The 24,433-nt window shown below is 38.6% G+C and overlaps 1 protein-coding gene across 2 annotated transcripts in view; it reads left to right on the top strand.

Annotated features, from left to right (window-relative positions):
- ADAM7 (ADAM metallopeptidase domain 7) overlaps positions 1-20,913 on the top strand; it is a 52,580-nt gene extending 31,667 nt beyond the window's left edge. Inside the window, exons 15-23 of one of the 2 annotated variants that reach the window (XM_060410890.1) lie at positions 138-240; positions 4,921-5,107; positions 9,499-9,579; positions 11,017-11,095; positions 12,009-12,114; positions 12,492-12,591; positions 16,577-16,645; positions 18,307-18,363; positions 19,865-20,913. In XM_060410890.1, coding sequence (XP_060266873.1) covers positions 138-240; positions 4,921-5,107; positions 9,499-9,579; positions 11,017-11,095; positions 12,009-12,114; positions 12,492-12,591; positions 16,577-16,645; positions 18,307-18,363; positions 19,865-19,909 — 827 coding nt within the window. In that variant the 3' untranslated portion in view covers positions 19,910-20,913. Of the gene's footprint in view, positions 1-137; positions 241-4,920; positions 5,108-9,498; positions 9,580-11,016; positions 11,096-12,008; positions 12,115-12,491; positions 12,592-16,573; positions 16,646-18,306; positions 18,364-19,864 lie in introns of both variants that reach the window. The other variant, XM_042243125.2, reaches the window with a different exon arrangement.
- Positions 20,914-24,433: the final 3,520 nt, after the last annotated feature.

Below are 24,433 nucleotides of genomic sequence, written 5' to 3'. Positions count from 1 at the left end.
TATTTATTTATCCCATCTGTTTCACTACTATGTAAGTGATAATGAAATTTCAATGATATTAGAAAAGTAAGGCATTTATGATTTTTCACATTCACGTTGTCATTGTTTTGCTTTTACCATACTGCTTTGGATCCCAGAAGCGAAATCCAGTTCTGATATTTGCTATAAGATGAATACAATTGGAAATAAATTTGGATACTGCAAAAACAAGGGACGCATATTAATTCCTTGTGAAGAAAAGTAAGTACCTTGTAAAGAAAAGCATGTGCCCTCTCAGAGCATTTTGCAAAATCAGAACAGCTTTCACTCTGACAGCTGACAGTCTCTCTTTCTCACTCAGGAGATTAGGAAGACAGGGCTTCCCTGGTGGCTCAAGTGGTAAAGAATCTGCAAGCAATGCAGGTGACCTGGGTTTGATCCCTGGGTCGGAAAGATCCTGTGGAGTAGGGATGGCGACCTACTTCAGAATTATTGCCAGGAGAATTCCACAGACAGAGGAGACTGGTGGGCTACAGTCCACGGTGGCAAAGAGTTGGACATGACTGAGCGACTAAAACTTTTGCTTTTTAGAAAGAAAGGGGAGCAAGAAGGGAGAGAGCACACATCCCTGATGGAATTAACTGGTTTTATGTTCTGTATTTTGTAACTGAAAATCATGGAATGCAGGAAAGAAGGATGGGAAAGATTTAAGATTCTTAGAAAGAAAAGGAGGTGAAGAAACAGGAGAAAAAGAAAGAGATAGAAGGAAAGAGGAGGAGGAAATAGGTAGAAAAGGGGAAAAGAAAAAGAAAGAAGGAAAGTCATCAGAAGAAAGGATGATAGATGCTGACATTGAAGACAGAATGGGAGAATTGAATATTAGACCCAATTTCTATAACACATGTGCTAAACCCATCTTCTGGGTTTGTTACTGATGTATGACATGGTTTCTGTATTCTCCCAAACAGGATCTGTACTGAATGCAATGATAAAAACCTAGAGTCAAGTTCAACTTTGCTTCTAAATATACTTCTAAATATGGGCAGTCACTTAATTTGCTTTATTTCCAACTGTTGCGTCATCTGTGAAAAGGAGGTTATGATAATAGCAATCTCATATAATTTTTTAAATGAGAATCATCTGATGTGCTCTATGCAAGCAAGAAAAAAATTTACTGTCCTGACTCATGTTTAATCAGTTCAGTTCAGTCGCTCGGTTGTGTCCCACTTTTTGCAACCCCATAAAGGGCTGCAACGTGCCAGGCTTCCCTGTCCAACACCATCTCCCAGAGTTTACTCAAACTCATGTCCATTGAGTCAGTGATGCCATCAAACCATCTCATCCTCTGTCGTTCCCTTCTCCTCCTGCTTTTAATCTTTCCCAGCATCAGGGTCTTTTCAAATGAGTCAGTTTTTCGCATTAGGTGGCCAAAGTATTGGAGTTTCAGCTTCAGCATCAGTCCTTCCAATGAATATTCAGGACTGATTTCCTTTAGGATGGACTAGATGGATCTCCTACCTGTCTAAGGGACTCTCAAGAGTCTTCTCCAATACCACAGTTAAAAAGCGTCGATTCTTTGGCACTCAGCTTTCTTTATAGTCCAAATCTCACATCCACACATGACTACTGGAAAAACCATAGCCTTGACTAGACAGACCTTTGTTGGCAAAATAATGTCTCTGCTTTTCAACATGCTGTCTAGGTTGGTCATAACTTTCCTTCCAAGGAGTATGCGTCTTTTAATTTCATGGCTGCAGTCACCATCTGCAGTGATTTTGGAGTCCCTAAAAATAAAGTCTGCCACTTTTTCCATTGTTTCCCCATCTATTTGCCTTGAAATGATGGGACCAGATACCATGGTCTTAGTTTTCTGAATGTTGAGCTTTAAGCCAACTTTTTCACTCTCCTCTTTCACTTTCATCAAGAGGCTCTTTAGTTCTTCTTGGCTTTCTGCCATAAGGGTGGTGTCATCTGCATATCTGAGGTTATTGATATTTCTCCCAGCAATCTTGATTCCAGCTTGTGCTTCATCCAGCCCAGCATTTCTCATGATGTACTCTGCATATAAGTTAAGTAAGCAGAGTGATAATATAGAGCCTTGACATACTCCTTTCCTGATTTGGAACCAGTCTATTGTTCCATGTCGAGTTCTAACTATTGCTTCCTGACCTGCACACGTATTTCTCAGGAGGCAGGTCAGGTAATCTGGTATTCTCATCTCTTGAAGAATTGTCCACAGTTCATTGAGATCCACACAGTCAAAGGCTTTGGCACAGTCAATAAAGAAGAAGTAGATGTTTTTCTGGAACTCTCTTGCTTTGTCAGTGATCCAATGGATGTTGGCAATTTGATCTCTGGTTCCTCTACCTTTTCTAAATCCAGCTTGAACATCTGGAAGTTCGCAGTTCACATCCTGTTGAAGCCTGGCTTAGAGAATTTTGAGCATTACTTTACTAGTGTGTGAGATGAGTACAATTGTGTGCTAGTTTGGACATTCTTTGGCATTGCCTTTCTTTGGAATTGGAATGAAAACTGACCTTTTCCAGTTCTGTGGCCACTGCTGAGTTTTCCAAATTTGCTGGCATATAGAGTGCACCACTTTCACAGCATCATCTTTTAGATTTGAGATAGCTCAACTGGAATTCCATCACCTCCACTAACTTTGTTCCTAGTGATGCTTCCTAAGGCCCACTTGACTTCTCATTCCAGAATGTCTGGCTCTAGGTGAGTGATCATACCATTGTGACTATCTGGGTCATGAAGATCTTTTTGTACAGTTCTGTGCATTCTTGCCACCTCTTAATATTCTTGCCACCTCTTCTGCTTCTGTTAGGTCCATACCATTTCTGTCCTTTATCGAGCCCATCTTTGCATGAAATGTTCCCTTGGTTCTTTAGTTTTCTTGAAGAGATCTCCAGCCTTTCCCATTCTATTGTTTTCCTCTATTTCTTTGCACTGATCTTTTCCTCTATTTCTTTACGCTGATCACTGAGGAAGGTTTCCTTATCTCTCCTTGCTATTCTTTGCAACTCTGCATTAAAATGGGTATGTATTTCCTCTTCTTTGCTTTTCACTTCCCTTCTTTTCACAGCTGTTTGTAAGGCCTCCACAGACAGCCATTTTGCTTTTTTGCCTTTCTTTTTCCTGGGGATGGTCTTGATCCCTGTCTCCTGTACAATGTCATGAACCTCCATCCTTAGTTCCTCAGGCACTCTGTCTATCAGATCTAATTCCATGAATCCATTTGTCACTTCTACTGTATAATCATAAGGGATTTGATTTAGGTCATACTTGAATTGTCTAGTGGTTTTCCCTACTTTCTTCAATTTAAGTCTGAATTTGGCAATAAGGAGTTCATGATCTGAGCCACAGTCAGCTCCCAGTCTTGTTTTTGCTGACTGTATAGAGCATCTCCATCTTTGGCTGCAAAGAATATAATCAATCTGATTTCGGTGTTAACCATCTGATGATGTTCATGTGTAGAGTCTTCTCTTGTGTTGTTGGAAGAGGGTGTTTGCTATGACAAGTGTGTTCTCTTGGCAAAATTCTATTAGCCTTTGCCCTGCTTCATTCTGTACTCCAAGGCCAAATTTGCCTGTTACTCCAGGTGTTTCTTGACCTCCTACTTTTGAATTCCAGTCCCCTGTAATGAAAAGGACATCTTTTTGGGTGTTAGTTCTATAAGGTCTTGTAGGTCTTTATAGAACCATTCAACTTCAGCATTCTTGGTCAGGGAATAGACTTAGATTACTGTGATATTGAATGGTTTGCCTTGGAAATGAATAGAGATCATTCTGTTGTTTTTGAGATTGCATCCAAGTACTGCATTTCAGACTCTTTTGTTGACCATGATGGCTACTCCATTTCTTCTGAGGGATTCTTGCCCACAGTAGTAGATATAATGGTCATCTGAGTTAAATTCACCCATTCCACTCCATTTTAGCTCACAGATTCCTAAAACATCACCGTTCACTCTTGCCATCTCCTGTTGGAGAAAGGAACAGTGACCCCACAAGAGACTGACCCAGAGTTTCCCGAGAGTGTCCAGGAGTCTCCAGTGGAGGTGTGGGTTGGTGGTGGCCTGCTGCAGGGTTGTGGGCACTGAGTGTAGCTGTACGTGCGTTGGATCTTTTGAAGGAAGTCGTCATTATCTTCATTACCTCCACCATAGTTTGGCCCCAGGTAAATAACAGGAAGGCAACACAGCTCCACTGGTCAACAAAAAATTGGATTAAAGATTTACTGAGCATATCCCCACCTATCAGACCAAGACCCAGTTTCCCCCTCAGTCAGTCTCTCCCATCAGGAAGCTTCCATAAGCCTCTTATCCTTCTCTCTCAGAAGGCAGACAGACTGAAAACCACAATCACAGAAAACTAACCAATCTTATCACATAGACCACAGCCTTGTCTAACTCAATGAAACTATGAGCCATACCAAGTAGGGCCACCCAAGACAGACGAGTCATGGTGGACAGTTCTGACAAAATGTAATCCACTGGAAAAGGGACTGGCAAACCACTTCAGTATTCTTGCCTTGAGAAACCATGAACAGTATGAAAAGGCAAAAAGATAGGACACTGAAAGATGAACTCCCTAGGTTGATAGGTGCCCAGTATGCTACTGATTCAAGTTATGCTCATCCAAGTTACTATTAATATTCTCCTGTAATATTCTCCTGAGCTAATATTGCTTTATGAGAATTACCTAGGTATCATAAAGAAATATAGTCATTTAGCATCTTTGTCTGCTCATCTCAGTTTTCAGGGTCAAGACTTTGTCCAGAGGCTTACCTGGCCTCTCCTAGGCTCTAACAAGCCTAGGTTTAGAAAAGAAAAAAAAAAAAAAAAAAACAACAAACCAGGCCACTCCACTGCCAGCCTAGTTTCTAAAGTTCTATTTCTTGTCCCAAGTGTGAGAATATATTCTTGCTTCCCTTCAGAGATATCAAATGCGGAAAGATATTTTGCACAGGTGGGCATCACTCTTCTGTCCTTGGAGAAGAGAAGATCTACCACCTTAAGAAACATCTGAAACAGAATACCAGTGAATGCAAAACCTTCTATTTATACCATGATTCTAAGGATTTTGGCCTGGTGGCACCTGGCACAAAATGTGGTGATGGAATGGTAAGATGAATGCCCTTTGTTTTATTAAAACTTCTTGTTCAGTCACTTAAAACTTCATTGAATCCTGTAATTGGCCCCAGAGGGCCCATCTATGGGAACACAGAAAAAAATATGGAACATTTTTTAAATGAGCAGAGTAGCAATAACACTATAGTAAATATTCATCTTAATATTTTTATACCAATTATGTAAATGTTACAAATGTGCTTAATTAGTGTCTTACAGTAGATGCTTAATGAAATTATAGACTTAATGTTTTGAATTTAATTGACTATGAAGTAGCCATACAGTCTTCATTTATTTTATTCATTCAGATGTATTTACTGGGCATGCACTACGATACCAGTATCGGTGCAGGACACAGATGATGTAAAGATGTGTGTACTTGAGAATTTCTTAGATTAAATCGAGTGTATCACTACAGTTCAACTCAGTTGCTTTCACTGTGACGTGATCAATGTGTATGAGTCCAAAGGAAGTGACTGACGTTTCCTAGAGAACATGGAATGGCATCTCCTGATGCCATTAAATGAGAGACATTTCAGTTTCAACTTTACGAACATTTTTCAACATACAGAGGAAGAGAAAAGACATGTTTCTATGTTTTAACTAACTTTTATTGGCATATAGTTGCTTTATAATGTTGCATTAGCTTCTACTGTACAGTAAAATGAATCAGCTGTATGTTTACATATATCCCCTCTATTTTGGATTCCCTTCCCATTTATATCACCACAGAGCATCTAGTAGAGGTCCCTGTGCTATACAGTGGGCTCTCATCAGTTATCTATTTTATATATTGTATCAATATTGTATCAATATTTTATACACGTCAATCCCAGTCTCCCAATTAATTCCACTCCTTCCTTTCCCCCTTGGTGTCCATGTGTTTGAGCTCTACATCTGTGTCTGCTTCTGCTTTGCAAATAAGATCGTTTTTCTCAATTCTACATATATGCATTAATATATATTTGTCTTCCTTTTTCTGACTTGCTTCACTCTGTATGGTAGACCCCTGGTCTATCCACATCTCTACAAATGACCCAATTTTGTTCCTTTTAAATATTATTCTGAATAATATTTCATTGTATATATGTATCACGTCTTCTTTATCCATTCTTCTGTCTATGAACATTCAGGTTGATTCCATGTCCTGGCTATTGTAAATAGTGCTGTTATAAATATTGGAGTGCATGTGTCTTTTTGAATTATGGTTTTCTCTGTGTATATACCCAGTAGTAGGATTGCTGGACCATGTGGTAGCTCTATTTTTAGTTTTTTTTATGGAATCTATGTACAGTTCTCTATAGTGACTGTATCAATTTACATTCCCACCAATAGTGCAAGAAGGTTCCCTTTTCTCCACACCCTCTCCAGCACTTATTATTTGTATGTATTTAGGTGATATCATTGTAATTTTGATTTGCATTTCCCTAATAATTAGTGATGATGAGCATATTTTCATGTGTATGTTGGTCATCTGTATGTCCTCTTTGGAAAAATGTCGGTTTAGGTCTTCTGCTCTTTTTTTAAATTGGGTGCTTGTTTTTTGATATTTGAATAGCATGAGTTGTTGATATATTTTGACGATTAATCCCTTGTCCATTGCTTCATTTGCAAATATTTTCTCCTATACTGAGGGTTGTCTTTTCATCTTATTCATGGTTTGAGGAAATACTGTTTTTTTTAAAGGCATACCTACATAATATACAAAGGTACAAAGCATAATATATGGCATATCCAGGTAACTGACAGTTTTAGTGTGATTGGAGTTTTGGTGAAATGGTAGAAAACTAAGTCGAACAGGTAGAATGAAGCTAGATTTGGAAAGTTTTTATCACTCTGAGATGAAAACTTGAGAATGTATAATAAAAACAATAACCAGTGCATCAAGGTTTATAAGCACCAGAGTATTTGAAAAATATAATACTGTATTAAAATCAGCAACTTTGAAACTGAAAAGTATCTATGATACGGCTCCCCCTCTCTACACCACCACCCACAAACATTACAGTATCATTCGTATAACGAGATAGAAAAATTAATTGGAAAGTAAAAATTCAGCATATAAAAAAGGAATCAGGGACTTCCCTGCTGGTCCAGTGGTTAACACCTCACCTTCCAATGCAGAGGGTGTAGGTTCGATCCCTGGTCGGGGAGCTAAGATCCCATATGCCCTATGGCCAAGAAACCAGGACATAAACAACATAAGCAATATTGTACAAATTCAATAAAGACTTAATTTCTTTAAAAAAAAAGGAATCAGAAGTTAATCATTTCATAGAGATCTATATTTCAAGTGTATAATTTTAACTACAGAGGGACAGAGGAGCCTGGCAGGCTACAGTCCACGGGTCACAGCGTCGGACACAAGTGAGCTACACACCTCATGAAAATGACTAAATAAATATAAAAATGGTGAGGAGTCAATAGTTATGAAAATTTGTTTGTGTACCAACCACAATCTAGAAAGGTGGAGAGCTTTCAATAGCAGAGTGTGTGAGGCATCAGTTCAAAGAAACTACCAAATAATTTTCTGTTCATTTCAGGTAAGGAAAATCAGCCAGAGGTATCAAGCAAAAGTATGAGGTCCCCTTCATAGAGTGACTGGGATTAAACAGAGGTTGAAAGGGGAGCAGTGGTTAAGGAACATTTGGTGACGGTGCAAACACACTGTGACTAGGCACCAGCACCGCGCAGAGTACCTGCTTCCGTCAAGAGAAAGCTTAGTGCAGAAGCGCACTGCTCATAACGCTGTCGGTTCTTAACCCAGTTCCTCATAAGGGAAGCCGTGCATAGCAAACGCCAGTCTATAGAGATACCACAAAGACACTACCTACAGAATTTGCCATTTTCATATTTACACTGAGTTACTAGTTTTTTAGACATGAGGAACTTTAAATGCCTTAAAAGCATTTTAGTTTCTCTTAGCAGTTATTCTTTCTTGGTCAGTTTAAATACCTAAGTGCCCTTTTCCTTGTTGTAAATTACAGAATTTACAACATAGATAAGAAAAAAAAAACACAAAAAAAATTAAAGGGAAGAGAAGGTAAGATAGAAAGATAGTAGACTGCAGAGAGAACAAGAGTAGAGAAAAGAGGAAATTCGTTGGTTCGTTCTCTCATACAGAATTGCTCAAAATTGGTCTCTGTAGCTATCTCTTTAGTAAACATTCAGAACTGCAAAATAAAAATAAGAAACATCTCAGCATTTTCCTTTGGTTGAGCCTGAAATCCTTGAAAAGAGGTCAGCATGGGTTTTAAAACAAAGTTTCTCATTGTTTAATCATGTATATAGACAACCCATTCCATAAACATAAGGAAAGAAGACTAGAAAACAGCCATGAAAGAAACCAGGATGGTGAACAAAGGAGACAGTCTGAGCAATCAGAGATGATAGTTCCTGTGAAACGGACACACTTTTAGAAAGAGGAAAATCCTTTAGAAATAAATTAAATGTATATTTTAATGGCTATATAACATTATATAGCAACATAGAAGAAACATAACATATATATAATATATAATAAATATAACACTATAAAGCAACTATGTGCCACTAAAGTTAATTAAAAAAATAAAAGATGCTATTATTTAAAAATTTTTAAAAAGGGTACTAAATTTACAAAAATGATACAATTTGAAATCCAGAAGCACTGCCTTCAGAGTACAAAATGAATCACAATTGCTTTTATGCAATTTATGCCGTAAGCCATGGAATCAAAATTATAAAAAATCAGTAAATTGAAAGCTATTCTTCTTAAAAAAGAAAACTAAGATGAAGTTTCTAAAAAGAAAAGAAAGTGAATTAAAGTAAGAAATGCAGTTCTAAGAAATCTGAGACAGATTTAATAGGAATTCTAGATAGAGAAACTGTATGTTTAGTCCCTCAATCGTGTCTGACTCTTTGCAAATAAATGAGCTAAGATGAACCAGGTAATAACCAAGAGCAATAGCAGTAATTTGGTCATAAAACTTACCCCCCCAAAAGCATAATTTAAAACAAAATTAATAAGTATAAATCATAATGATAAGATTAATGGACATTGACAAAATGCCCAGCTAGCAACTATGATATAACAAACATGGATCCTTACCAAATTAGAAGAAAATGTGGTAGAAATAATAAAAGGAATTGCTGCAATTACAATGGTAGAATCGTTGACAGGTTAACATTTGAAGAAGTCATGAGGACATAGACATTATAATGATTAATGTATTTGTATACAACAATATTAGACTGTACAGTGGTTTTTTTTTTTCAAATACCCACTTAACATTTATAGAAGATTTCCTCTTCAACAGAAGACTCTACATTTGGTTTTTCATTAGGACAAATAATGCAAATTCTGAGTGAGTAATTCTAATTGATCTTGGTGGCTTCATTTCTAGGTGTGCAGCAATGGTGAATGCGTGACTATTGAAAAGGCCTACAATTCAACTGATTGCTCTGCTCAGTGCAATGAAAATTCTGTAAGGTTTGACTCCTTTTTAAATTGATGTCTTACCAGTCACTTGTTTGCGCAAGACTTCATTCCTAAGCCTGTGTATAAGTACAGGTGCACCCATGAGTGTGTGTATATATATGTATATATGTATGCTTGGTGATTTTTAAATCAAATATGCATTTGGGATCCATATTTTTTCATGCATTAATAATACTGAACCAAAGAGCCAAACCAAGTGTTATACATAGATAATGCCGATACTGCAAGTATATGTCTTATTGGACTGGTAATCCAGAAACCCGGTAATTTATGTATGTATGAAGTTTAAACCAAAAGTTTAAAGTTGGGTCTATTGGGACTTCCTTGGCAGCCTATGGCTAAGACCTTAAGACGTCACCTTCCAATACAAGAGACGCAGGTTCAATCCCTCATCAAGGAACTGAGATCCCACATGCCTCTTGGCCCAAAACCCAAAACATAAAACAGAAGCAATATTGTAACAAATTCAATAAAGACTTTAAAAATGATCTACTTCCGAAAAAATCTTTTTAAAAAGTTGCATCTATCAAAATTTCTCTTACAGTTAAATTATACCAGTATTAACATTCAGTTCAGTTCAGTTCAGTAGCTCAGTCGTGTCCGACTCTTTGCGACCCCATGAATTGCAGCACTCCAGGCCTCCCTGTCCATCACCAAACATTTGCCCAAAGCTTTTGAGAAAAACAAACAAACAACAAATAAAAAAAGCAACAATTTGTTCACTCATTTTGACGCTGTTCAATACTAGCAGTATCTAGCAGTTTGCTTTTGTGGGTAACATCTTTCCTAAATCAAATTAATCAGTAACACTTATATAGAACTGTACTCTTTCAAGAGTTTCATGTATATATTAAATTTTAAAAGTTTCATAATCACATTAAAAGATAAGTACTATTCCTATGCCCTCTTTTAGAGATTGTGAAGCAATCACACTGATATTCTATGGAAGGAAAAGCTCAGCTTTCAGTATAGAAACAGTGTATGTCCTTAACCATTACACGATGCTTTTGGATGAAGTAAACATTTATGCCACTGCTTTTTTTTTTTTTCTCACATTAATGTCATCTCACTAAATCTAGTTGAAGTCTTCTCTTTGTCTATGATATGCCCAACTTTAGCAAGAGCTATTCATTCAATAGGACTGATGGCTTCTGGAAAGATAAGCCAAACCATCTGGTTCATTCAGTTTCAAATTTGTCAGAATCCTTCTCTTGCTCCAAGGCCATCTTCAAAGATAGCTGCTCCTTGTATTTTATTGTCTTATTTTTCCCAACCTTGATTTTGGATTAGTTAATTAATAAAAAGTGCATGAGTGTGTGGGTGTGTGTATTTTGGGTGTGTGTAAACACTAAGCTGAATGAGGTGGAAAACACAAGTTTTGTGTCAGTCATGTGATGAATTATGTGATTGATGTCTCTTCCAGGTGGATGATGGTGAACCTGAGTGTCAGTGCGAGGGAATTCAGGCATCTACGGAATGGGAGGAAACCTTAAATATTACCAGTGAGTATCCCGGAATAATATACTATCTTAGAACGTCCTGGTGGTCCTGTGGCTAAGACTCTGTGCTTCCACTGAAAGGGGCATAGGTTCGATCCTTGGTCAGGGAAGTTCTGCATTCTGTGAACTGTGACCAAAAAATAAATAAATAATAATCATTAAAAAATATATAGGGGCTTGCCTGGTGGCTGGGTGGTAAAGATTTCACCTGCCAGTGCAGGAGACATGGGTTTGATCCCTGCGTTGGGAAGATCCCCTGGTGTAGGAAATGGCAATTGACTCCAGTATTTTTGCCTGGGAAATCCCATGCACAGAGGAGCCTGGCAGGCTACAGTCCATGGGGTCACAAAGGGTTGGACACGACTTAGTGACTAAACAATAAAACAACAAAGTATGTATTCATAATATCTTGCATATATCAGAAACCTCACCAGTGAAAATACTTTCTGCTTATATACCAGGTCTGCTACACATGTGTTGTATTTCTGTATGGATTTGTATGATATTTTTCTTATTGTTAATGTTTAAATACCCAAGTTTGAATTTACTACAATTGATCTGGAATAAATGTATCTTCTTCCACTTAAATGTGGATTAGTTCCTCCAAGAACCCTTAACCCAGTAAGGCCTTTTCTATAGTCAGTTAATCACTGATAACCCAAGTTTTCCCACTAACTGGGATTCTCTTAAACATAATGGAATCTTGGGTGGAGTGTCCATTCCTAATACAGATAATAATTTGTACAATGTCCTGGTCTTTGACTTTATTAAAAAAAAAAAAAAAAAACAGAGGAGGGTAGAATTAAAGTCCTTTAAGGAAGACAGAAACATAACTGTAACTTCTCAGTTAAATGTTAAGATTCCATTGTTCCAAGGTTGATGTCTTGGTTGAAGCTCATGTGTTTTAATGTTACAGATATCTCCATCCTGGTGGTCGTGCTTGTCCTGGTTATTTTTGGTGCTGTGGTTGTCATATTACTAATTCGTTACAAAAAATGTATTAGGTTGAAGCAAGTTCAAAGGTAGGTCTGTATTCTTTATGTGTTGAAGGGGACCATTACTGAGACAATATAAACTTTGTGGCCACAAAGAATATTTGATGGGAAGAAGGTATAAGCCTCTTACTGAAGACCAAGTAAAAGTGTAACAAGTTGAGCCTTTACATACTTCATTCTCATTCAGATGTTAACCCCATGGTTCCCAACTTCTCTGCACATCAGAATTACAAGTTGTTGTTGTTTTTTTTAACACTAAATTTGGTTCCTCCTTCAGATGTAATTGTTATAGAGTGGCACATGAGTATGAATCAGTCTTTTAAAAATCTCCTAGATGATTTACTATTAACCACAGGCTTATCCCATGCTATAGCTGGTATCAATATTCAGTTCCTTCTTGACAGCCCACCTCGAGAAACCCTAGGAGTGGAGAATAAAGGATACTTTGGTGATGAGCAGCAGACAAGGAATGAGCCCATCTTACCTGATATTCATCCTCTACATGTAAGAAAATATTGATTGCAGTAGTTTTAATCAATTACAAAAGTAGCTATATGTATGTTTGAAGTGAACTATCCCTAAGCTAAGTGAAGTGGGAAATGTAGAAGACTAGCTAACATGATTCCACATCAATGATCTTCTATAGACACTTAGGGAAGGAAAGAATGGCAGGACTCAAATAAATCAAGACATTATTTCTGAACAGAATATATTGGTTAAATAAAATACTAATTTGTGCACAGCTGGAAAATATTACAAATATAAACCACCACTGAGATATAAGACAAGTCTTAATAAATCTGAAAGAGTTGATATCATATAAAATATGTCCTCAAAATAAAATTCTGTTAGAAATCAGTGGCAGAAAAATATTGGGAAAAGTCTTTTTCTCATAAAAATTAAAAATGTACAGTGTATAGTGTTGAGAGATAAATATTCAGGTGTGAAAGTATAATTGTATGCAAGGAGGAGGTCATTACTTTAAGTTTGGAAAGTGGTTAATTTAGAGGGGTAGGAAGTGAGTGGCAGTAACGATGGGAAACTTGAAATTTCTTAATCAGTTTAGTAATTACAAGGGTATTTACCTTAAATGTTTCATTAAGCCATGAATCTGTTTTGTGTATGTTTTTTCATCTGTATTATATTTTCTCATGAAATGACTAGAGATGAATAAGGATGATAATGCCAATTATTAGTGGGGATATATAGAGTGTATGGCCTAAAACTGATCATACACATTCCCTGTAATCTAGCAGTTTCGGTCATATGAATACACTCAACAGAAAGCGGTACATGTGCATATCAGAAAACATCAACAATAATGTTCCAACAGCATTATTTGCAAAAAGCAAAAATAATACAAATATCTAGTAACAAAAAATAGTTCACTATATATTCATACAATGGAACAATACAGAGAAGGAAAAATGGGCAAACTACTAATGTTTACAACATATTATTGTAGGTGATGTATTACTACCACAAACATACTGCTAGACAACATGTTAAACTCAAAGGCAAACTGTACAATTCAACTTACATAAGTTCGAACTGACAAAACCAATCTATGATTTTAGATGTCAGGGTAGTTGTTATCACAGGGAAGAGCGGATTGCGGGGAGGGGTAAGGGGTGGCCATAAAGTTCTTTTTTTGATCTTGGTGGGGCTTGGTTACCCAGATGTGATCATTTGTGACAATTCACCCATCTCAACACTTTCTATTCATGCATTTCTTTGTGTATCTTTTTACTTTAAAGGGAAAGCTTATTAAAATAATACCCATGGTGGGAGGGGGGGTGGGGAGAAGATGACAATCCTGGAGAAATCCCAGCAAGTCATGGCTTGTTTAGTACCTTTAACAATAGTTATGATTACCAATGTACTTGGCTCAGTAGGGGAAAACAAGTGTGAGTGCTGATTAGGAGGCTACAAAAGCATTCTTAAAAAAAAAAAAAAAAACCAATGAAGAAAACTTGGTGACAAGATTATACCACTGAAACTGCCCACAAGGACCTATTTCTTGAAGGAAGTATGAACTGATTATTGATAGATGCAAATGCCAATGAAAATATAATGGTGTTAGTGTTTTAAAATTAGGAATTTTTTTTTGGTTAGTGAGCTTGCCCCAACTCTCCCTTTCCCATAAGTCCTGTGTATTATAGAACAAGCTCCCACCATACCCCAGGGACGTATCTATGACACAGCAGAAAGGCTTTTACTAAACTTCTCTTACTCAGGATTGTATATTCCTTCTGTGGTAATAAGATGATTTATCATTTTTATCCATTCTTACTTTTTATTATGATAAGAGTGACCCCAAGAAACAAGTCTTCATTGTCCACTCAGATGAAGAGAAAATATTGTGTGGTAATTTTTTAAGCTTACACTGAGATTTTCTGATATGGAAACACAGGATGCCAATGTCAGGGTTAAATAGGAAACTGCATGTAACCGCACTTAGCCCCGTGTTTGTATATATTTAGCACTAATGTCTGTTAATTATCTACTATGCTCATGCACCGTTGCAATAACTTTCCCAATTGCATTTGCTTTAAATTAACATGCAAACCAGTTTCACTCTCAGAGAAGGTAGTTGGGAGAAGGTAGTCTGACTATATGTTGCTGTTGTTCAGTCACTATGCCATGTCTGATTCTTTGCAGTCCCATGGATGGCAGCACATCAGTTTCCTCTGTCTTTCACTAACTCCTGTTGTTAGTGTTAGTCACTCAGTTGTGTCCGAATCTTTGCAGTCCCATGGACTATAGCCCAACAGGGTCCTCTGTCCATGGAATTCTCCAGGCAAGAATACTGGAGTAGGTAGGCATTCCCTTCTCTAGGGGATCTTCCCGACCCAGGAACTGAACCAGGGTCTTTGCATTACAGGCAGATTCTTTGCTATCTGAGCCACCAGGGAAGCCCTTATCTCCCAGAGTTTGCTCAGATTCATGTCCATTGAGTCGGTGATGCTATCCAACCATCTCATCCTCTGACCACATGATCAATGATAAATAGTTACCAGAGGTTCAGATAGAGCCTGGGGCATATTTGTTGCACTTCTAGAATACAAAATCCTTAAGAGATATCCGAAATTTTAGTTAAACGGGGGAACTTAGAAGAAGAGCTTAATAAATATTTGATTGAATTTAACCATATAGAATAATATGAGGCTTCCCAGGTAGCACAGTGGTAAAGAATCTTCTTGCCAATGAAACAAACTTAAGAGACGCAGGTTCGATCCATGATTCATGAAGATCCCCAGGAGGAAGAAATGACAACCCCTCCAGTATTCTTGCCTGGAGAATCCCATGGACAGAGAAGCCTGGCGGGCTATAGTCCATGGAGTCACAGAGTCAGATATGACTAAGCGACTGAGCACACACATGCACATAGCGTGATATATTTAAGTGTAGATTGTACAGGACTGGAGAAGGCAATGGCAACCCACTCTGGTCCTCTTGCCTGGAAAATTCCATGGACCGAGGAGCCAGGTGGGCTGCAGTCCGTGGGGTCGCTAAGAGTTGGGCACGACTGAACGGCTTTACTTTCACTTTTCACTTTCATGCATTTGAGAAGGAAATGGCAACCCACTCCAGTGTTCTTGCCTGGAGAATCCCAGGGACAGAGGTATCTGGCGGGCTGCCGTTTATGGAGTTGCACCGAGTCGGACATGACTGAAGCGACTTAGCAGCAGCAGCAGCAGCAGATTTTATAGGACAGTTTGAGTCCTTGCATCTCTTGTTTAGGCTTTTTGTATTATCTGTCATAAAATTATATAAATAATAATTATTCAACTGATGCCTGTTTGATACATTAGTTACCCATCAAAAGGCTAGTTCTTAGGAAAACTGTAATTTGGGGAAAGATGGTGTTTGGGATCCTTTTTCAGTTATGTTAATGATGCTTGGTTAGATTTTTGGGACCCAGGGCCTCTCCCTAGTTCTGTTTCCACTGAACCATTCTTTCTGATTGTATTATAAAAACCACTGAGGGTTAAGAGACAGCACTTAACAAAGGGTAACTTAGGCCAGAACGTAAAGAAACTCCTGGGCTTCCCAGGTGGCACTAGTGGTAAGAACCTGCCTGCAATGCAGGAGACATACAGAGATATGGGTTCAATCCCTGGGTCGGGAAGATCCCCTGGAGGAAGGCATGGCAACGCATTCTAGTTATTCTTGTCTGGAGAATCTCATGGACAGAGGAGCCTGGTGGGCTGTAGTCCATGGGGTCTCAAAGAGTCTGAAATAACTTAGCACTAACACATGCAAAGAAACTCCCACTCTTTAAAGTATGATTGCTTTATAGGTAGGTTCTTAGACTCATCCTTCACAAGAGGACAACATATGCAAGAATATTATCTCTGTGTGTTTCAACGTTTGTACATTTACTAAGACTATATTCTAGGGAGGACTCGAAAATTGATTTTGTAGACATGGGAAATAATCCTATTTGAGCATTAACTGAAGGCTTAAGAGTATCTCTTTTCAGCAGCAGCGAAGAACCACAGAGTCCTTGGAGAAACTTCCAACCAGCTTCTCCAGTCCGCACTACATCACTTTGGTATGTCCCCCCTCTCTATTAGTTGTGCTAATCTGTGTCCATGTCACTAATAATCTTGGTGCCACTTAACCACTCATCAGTTCCTTGAAAAGGTCCAGTGATATAACACAGCTCTCTGACTCTGGGCAGAAATAGGAACTTCTTGGCAAGGCTGGGATTACGGTGATAGGAGTACAATGACTCCTGTTAAGTACACAGATGCTGTCTTTATTTAAAACACTGACTGTCTCATCATGAATTCTTGGGAATTAGTTCTGATTAAAAAAAAAAACACACAGTAACATGTTATTTACTGTGATCACAGAGTTTGTCTGTAGCCCTTAAATGTTATTCCTGGGACAAATGCCTTGCTCACCCTGCTCTAGACCCAGCCCTGCTTCTCAGGGGTCAAGTTGAATGATGGCTTCCAGAGAGGCCCTGAGCAGTAGAGGGCTTTCCACTAACTGAGGAGGCGTGTTTCCCGAATGAGTATTGATGACAGAGGAACCAGTTAGCTAAATCAGCACACACGTGCGTGAGAGACATGGAGCCAAAACAGAGACATTACATAAGTAGGAAAGCAGAGAAGTAAAGTACATCTTTCTTTAAGATAAATGAGCCCAGATATTTTTCCTTAGCTCAGATTTATAGGTTTCCATTACAATTTTTACCACCTTATTGTTACTCAGTTGCTCAGCCGTGTCTGACTCTTTGCTACTCCATGGATTGCAGCATGCCAGTCTTCCCTGTTCTTCACTATCTCCTGGAGCTTGCTCAAACTCATGTCCATTGAGTCAGTGATGCCATCTTACCATCTCACCCTCTTCTGCCCCCTTCTCATCCTGCCCTCAGTCTTTCCCAGCATCAGAGTCTTTTCCAGTGAGTCAGCTCTGGGCATCAGGTGTCCAAAGTATTGGAGCTTCAGCATCAGTCTTTCCAGTGTTCAGGGTTGATTTCCTTTAGGATTGACTGGTTGGATCTCCTTGCAGTTCAAGGGACTCTCAAGAATCTTCTCCAGCACCACAGTTCAAAAGCATCAATTCTTCAGTGCTAAGCCTTCTTTAGGAGATGATTATTCATGAGAGGAAATTTGAGTGAATCATGCAATCTCTGAATATGCACCAATATCTCATAATCTCCAGTGTCTTTGATGGGCTTACTTCCTGAAGTCATCATTTACTTAGATTCAAAAAGAAGAGAGAGATTACAGGGTCTCTAAGATCACCTGAACCACTGGAGTCTTTATCTGCACCTGTATCCTCAAGTACACATAAACATGTATTATTTAGACCTGGGTGCTAATCACCAAGATGCTCAACTATATCTCTATAAAATCAGCAATTCTCATTATGCATTCTTTAATGGATAGAAGGGGGTGACCAAGATAGTGTTCAGTCTGTGGCTTCACAGAATCCTCATATCTCACAAAAGGGTCTCAGAGAGTGCTGGACAGGCAGGGTGGCACTGTCTGTTGGAGTTACAGCAAGGCTAAGAAGAAAACATGGTTTCTGATAAAACATCCCTTAACCAGTACTACCCCCACCCTCACCCACCTTTGCCCACTTCATTCCTACACAGGCTTAGTTTTTCATGGATCAAAAAGGGGTGGTCTGAGTGGGTATGTGTTTCTGTGCATGATATCTTCTGCTTCAGTTCCTGACACAACAAAATGTTTATTGTAGAAATCTGCAAATAAAGAGCACAGAGGAATGGCAAATTCCAATTCAAGCGCCCAAATGGTAAGTTCCCACATCAAATCGTCCCCTCCTTTTCAAATGCTAGCTTATTTTTGTGGGTTTTTTTGCCTACACATTGATTGGAGAGATTCTCTGTTCTTATCAAAAGATTGAGGTGATTAAAATTGTTTTCTGTGATGTGCTTAAATGTCTCACAGATAATTCAGCAGTGCTCATTTTAGTCCAGGAGTTTTCAACCTTACCAAAGGAGCAAGCTAGAATTTAACAATGTCAGAGTCTGAATACATTTTGGAAATAATAACAAAAACAAAATAAAGATATGATAATACTGGTAATCATAGAAAATGGGCTCCCCTGGTGGTTCAGTGGTAAAGAATCTGCCTGCCAACACAGGAGATGAGAGTTTGATCCCTGGTTCAAGAAGATCCCCTGGAGGAGGAAATAGCAACCCCCTCCAGTATTCTTGCCTGGGAAATCTCATGGACAGAGGAGCCTGGCAGACTACCGTCCATGGGGTTGCAAAGAGTCCAACATGACTGAGCAACTAAACAATTATAGAAAAGTTATCCTTTCTAATGGAACAGTTTGCTTCATGATTGCTTTGCTAAAGCTTTCACTTAAAAATCAATAATTCACTAAACCTGATGGATAATTTTATTTTGAATGACTATGTCTAATGATAGAAAATTAATCAAAAGTTTGTATTTTTTGCCAAAGGGAGACAAAAAAGCATTGTGTGACTGACTACATTTTAGAGTTCTTGTTTTCATTCCCTCATTCATCCATTCATTGACTTTTCTTGAGTCCCTACAAAGTACTGGGTTAATAGGAGGGTTTTCCCTAGAAAGCATTCTTACTGGAAATCCTGCCCATTACACTTTCCCTTTGGGGATGGAGAAGGAAATGCTTTTTAGAAATTTGCTCTTTTTTAAAATATAATTTTATTTATTTTATTTTTGGCTGTGCTAGGTCTTTGAGGCTGTGCAGGCTTTTCTTTAGCTGCGGCTAGCGGGGGCTCCTCTCTAGTTGGGGTGTGTGGGCTTCTCATTGCAGTGACTTCTCTTGTTGCGGAGCATGGGCTCTAGAGCACGGGCTCAGTAGTTGAGGTGCACAGTCTTAGTTGCCCCGCTGCATGTGGGATCTTCCCTGGGCCAGGGATCAAACCCATGTCTCGTGCATTGGCAGGCAGATTCTTTACTGCTGAGCCTCCAGGAATGTTTTCAAGCGATCCTTCCACTCCACAAAGATGAAGCGGCCTCATATTGGAGAGCGGAGAGAGACAGTCCTTAGGGCAAGCAGACTGTTTGCCTTTCTGTATTAAAAAACAAAATGGCTTTCTTTCTTCTGTGACAGACTGGTCGATTTTACAATAACTGCTTAATCAGCCATGGCTAAGGAGATCTGGGAAAGCATGGATAAATGTAGTACAAACAGAATGTGAAAAGGTTACTGTAATTAGCAGATATAAATGAATTACTGAAATATAACATGCTTATAGATTTTGCAGAAAATAATTCATTTTTAACCATCTCTTTTTATTTAGAGCTTGAAATTGGATATCCAAAATGGCTGTGCGAGGCTAGGCTGAGGATCCTGGAAGCAAGATCTTCTTAACCTTCCCTAGATATTTGCTACACAAATTCTGATAGTTTCTCAGCTGTTCTTTATCCAGACAAAACACGCAGAAGAGAAACAGCATCTTTCTATAACGTTTACTTGTAGAATTCACAACCTGTGGCTTAGACATATGCTAATATACAAACAAAATCTATCCCTTTTCACATGCTCCTTTAGCATCATACAGCAATAAGTACTCTTCTTGCGCTAGTATGTTCTTACAAAATAGTAATCTAATTACTTAAAACATGAGTCAAAACTTGGAAGTAAATTACAATGTTGAGTCTAAGAAGGAAAACATCTTTTATTACAGGTTATTTCTTTGGGAACATAAAAGTACTTCATAATTACCACTAATTATGGTTTAAATAAAGTTCTCTCCTGCAGAGATGCCAAGGAAATCCATGCAGGAAGCATCAGATTCCACTACCTAATTAAAAGGTCAATGGCTGTTCTGATCATTCCCTATCGGTGAAGGAGGAAAAAGAATAGCCACTTCAGCTACCATATCTTTCTTAAACTTGTGAGGGTGGCCAAAGAGAACATGAAGCTCTCCTGGTCATTCAAAAAGCCAAGAAGTCAATTCTAACTTCCTTAATTTTTTAGACTTCTTTAAGAACTAGCCAGAAAACTCATAGACGTACAAAATTTTCAAAAAATTGACTCCAGCAGAGAGGAAATACAATTTCCCTTGAAGGCTTTTGAGATCCTTGCAATATATGGGTTTGAGCACTCCAGTGTGGCATTTCTGTGCTGTTTCCATTTGATTTTGGTATGTGGGATTGTCCTGGGAATGATTTCAGCTCTTTCTTATAAGGGTGCATCTCATCATTTTCTCCCATATTCTCTATTTTCTTTTTTCTTAACTGCTCAAGCTAGCTGCAATCATTTTTTCATTTACTGAAATAAAGTTTTTAAGTGCTAAATGCAAATTTTCTGATTCAATGAAATAAAAGCTGCAAATGAAAGAAGAAAGCTGGTTGTTCCTGGTGAATTTCTGTTGCAATGTTGACTGGTTGATGGGAGGAGCTAGTTAAATCAGCAAAGGATAGCAGTGACTCAGCACTTTATACCTAGTGTGCTTTCAATAAGCATCTGGTCTTATTAAAGCCATTCCTTGAGACAGAATACTGATAAATGCATGCTTAAAGCAAAACATGCTAATTGAAACATTTTATGTAAATTTTTGAAAAAAAGAAAAAGTCTGTATCATATACACTAGCCTCATTAAAGCAAGCAATAATCTTCATGTCCAAGACAAATATCATGTGATACTGCTTATATGTGAAGTCTAAAAAAGTATAAATGAGCTTGTTTACAGAAATAGACTCACAGATGTAGAAAACAAACATGATTACAGGGCTGGGGGGAAGGATAAATCGGGAGATTGGAATTGACATATACACACATATCTATATAAAAATTGATAACTGTTCAATACTCTGTAATGACTTATATGAGAAAAATATTAAAAAGTGGATATATGTATATGTACAACTGATTCACTTTGCTGTACATCTGAAACTAACACAACATTTGTATATCAACTATAAATTGTTTTTTTTTTTTTTCATGGACAAAATGGAGAGATGTTCACATATTCCAGTCCCTTGAACAATACATGTGTTGATGAACAATATACATTTTGGTGACATCTTATTCTCCCTTTAAAATAATCATATTTTGTTTTTTATTTGTTACTTTCCTTATTGTTCCCACATCTCTTTCAGGAAACTCTCCATCATCACTCATTTCCTCTGTCCTGGGCTCCACATTCAACTAACTACCAATTTGTAGTGATTTTTTTTTTCAAATTTCTCTCTCTCCAATTATAAATGTTTGGAATTCCTTAAGTGCTCCCACTTCGTTGCTTCCTGCCTAGATAATCATTCTAGACTTCTAATCTGCTGCCCTGTTTTTCAAACAACCCCAGGAGCCTTCTGACAATTAAGCTTCTTTTTAATTTTAAGTAATATTCATCATGCTCGTCCGTATCACTCACCCTAGGCCTTCAAGACTTTACATTCGTTTCAAATGCCTCTCTCTGCTCTATTTCCTAGGGACCTTCTTTTATTTTATTTTATTTTTTTATTTTTTTAGTTTTTTAGTTTTTAAATTTTAAAATCTTTAATTCTTACATGCATTCCCAAACATGAACCCCCCTCCCACCTCCCTCCCCATAACATCTTTCTGGGTCATCCCCATGCACCAGCCCCAAGCATGCTGCATCCTGCGTCAGACATAGACTGGCGATTCAATTCACATGATAGTATACATGTTAGAATGTCATTCTCCCAAATCATCCCACCCTCTCCCTCTCCCTCTGAGTCCAAAAGTCCGTTATACACATCTGTGTCTCTTTCCCTGTCTTGCATACAGGGTCGTCATTGCCATCTTCCTAAATTCCATATATATGTGTTAGTATACTGTATTGGTGTTTTTCTTTCTGGCTTACTTCACTCTGTATAATCGGCTCCAGTTTCATCCATCTCATCAGAACTGATTCAAATGAATTCTTTTTAACGGCTGAGTAATACTCCATTGTGTATATGTACCACAGCTTTCTTATCCATTCATCTGCTGATGGACATCTAGGTTGTTTCCATGTCCTTAATACTGTCTACAGACTCAGAAACATTTTCACAGCTACCTCTAACCAGTGGTCCCCTTGGAGACAGAGTTCTGTCTCTGGTTGCGGATCAGTTACTATTTTATAGCCCTAAAATTTCTGGCTCTTGTCATTTCCTCAGGGTTTGAATCCTATCCCTTGAATCCACAAGCACTGTCAAGGCTCCTCCTTGGAATGGACACACCTGCTAGACCTACTATCTTAGCAATTCTGCCCTTCACTTCAGCCCCCTGAAGATCTTGCTGTCCAGTCATGAATAAACAACCCTTATTAATGCCTCAGCTTAGACTGAACTTGCTACCAGCTTGGAATGTTGTGTCTTGAGATGCTGGACTGGTTCTCTGCACTTAGGTCAAGTGCCCTCTGCCCTGGACAGAGGTGGATTTATCTGGAAGCTAACGAATCTGGGGCTCTTCAGGGCCCATCACATGTGCCGCTAAGACCTTTTATCTAATTTTGCATTTATATTTTTTTAAATGACATTCGGTGGGCCATTGTGGGTTGGGAAGAAGAAATTCAAAACATATATCAGCCATGAGAACCTATTGTATAACACAGGGAACACACTACTCAGTGTGTGTATATAGCACAGCACTCTACTCAGTGCTCTGCGGTGACTTAAATGGGAAGGAAATCCCCAAAAGGAGGGGTATGTGTATGCATATGGCTGACTCACTTTGTTGTACAGCAGAAACTGACACAGCCATGTAAAGCAACTATATTCCACTTATAAGACTTAATTAATTATTAATTAATTTTTCATTAATTAATTTTTAAAAGTGCCAATAGGAAACAAACAGGACAAAGATGCACCTTAGTTAGACTGAAGTTGTAATCACGAGGAGGGTGAGAGTGGACCAGCCTAAAATGGTACAAAAAGGATGTGGGCATAGGAGAAGCATGGTAGGTTTGATGCTCCTCCCACATCCTCCCAGATAACTGGGGAAAGACCTGCCTGGGCGTTGAGTACTCAGGAGAACACCACAAAGAGGAAAATCCAAGACTGGAGCGAAACCCAGCTGAACCCTGACTATGCTCCCCAGCCCACATGCAGATCAGTGGCTGAGGGCCAAAGGTTTATAGGCTCCCAGCGTTTGGACAAAACCAGTGCCCAAATCTCCAACCACTGAGTGATGCAGGATCAGGGAACCCCATAGAAAAAACAGTATAAAATATAAAAAGAAGTCAAATTGATCAGAGATACTAGTGGCTGTACATCTCAAAGGGTGAAGGATGGGCAGGGGATGAATTCTGCAATGTAAGTTTCTGCAAGTCATTTTAAAATATCCTCTGAAAAATTAAAATCTATATTTGTTACACTATATTATCTAAATGTTATGGTGCCAAGGAATATCAAGTATATTTTTACATCAGTCCTGCCAGGACTGCAGTGAGCAATTCCCTTCTCCAGGGGACCTTCCCAACTCAGGTAGAGAGCCCAGGTCTCCTGAATTGCACACAGATTTTTTACCTTCTGAGCCACCAGGGAAGTCTAGGACTGCAGTGATAACAACACAAACTAAAACAAACGCAGCATTCCCAATAGCATCCATTACAGTCCTCCTTGGGTATCAACGGACGATTAGTTCCAGGCTCCCCCGGGAGACTAACCTCCTCCCAAGCTCAAGTAGCTTACGTAAAATGGTGAAGTTGTTCCTTTTTTTTTTCCTATTATTTGCATGCAACCTATGGGCTTCCCTGGTGGTTCAGATGGTAAAGAATTCACCTGCTGTGCAGGACAATTGGGTTCCAGCTCTGGATCTGGAAGATCCCATAGAAAAGGGAATAGCTACCCACTCCAGTATTCCTGCCTGGGAAATTCCATGGACAGAGGCTCCTGGCAGGCTACAGTCTGTAGGGTCGCAA

Source organism: Ovis aries, chromosome 2 (genome assembly GCF_016772045.2).
Source record: "Ovis aries strain OAR_USU_Benz2616 breed Rambouillet chromosome 2, ARS-UI_Ramb_v3.0, whole genome shotgun sequence".
In the NCBI taxonomy this organism is placed as follows: domain Eukaryota; kingdom Metazoa; phylum Chordata; class Mammalia; order Artiodactyla; family Bovidae; genus Ovis; species Ovis aries.
This window is presented reverse-complemented; position numbering and strand designations above follow the sequence as displayed.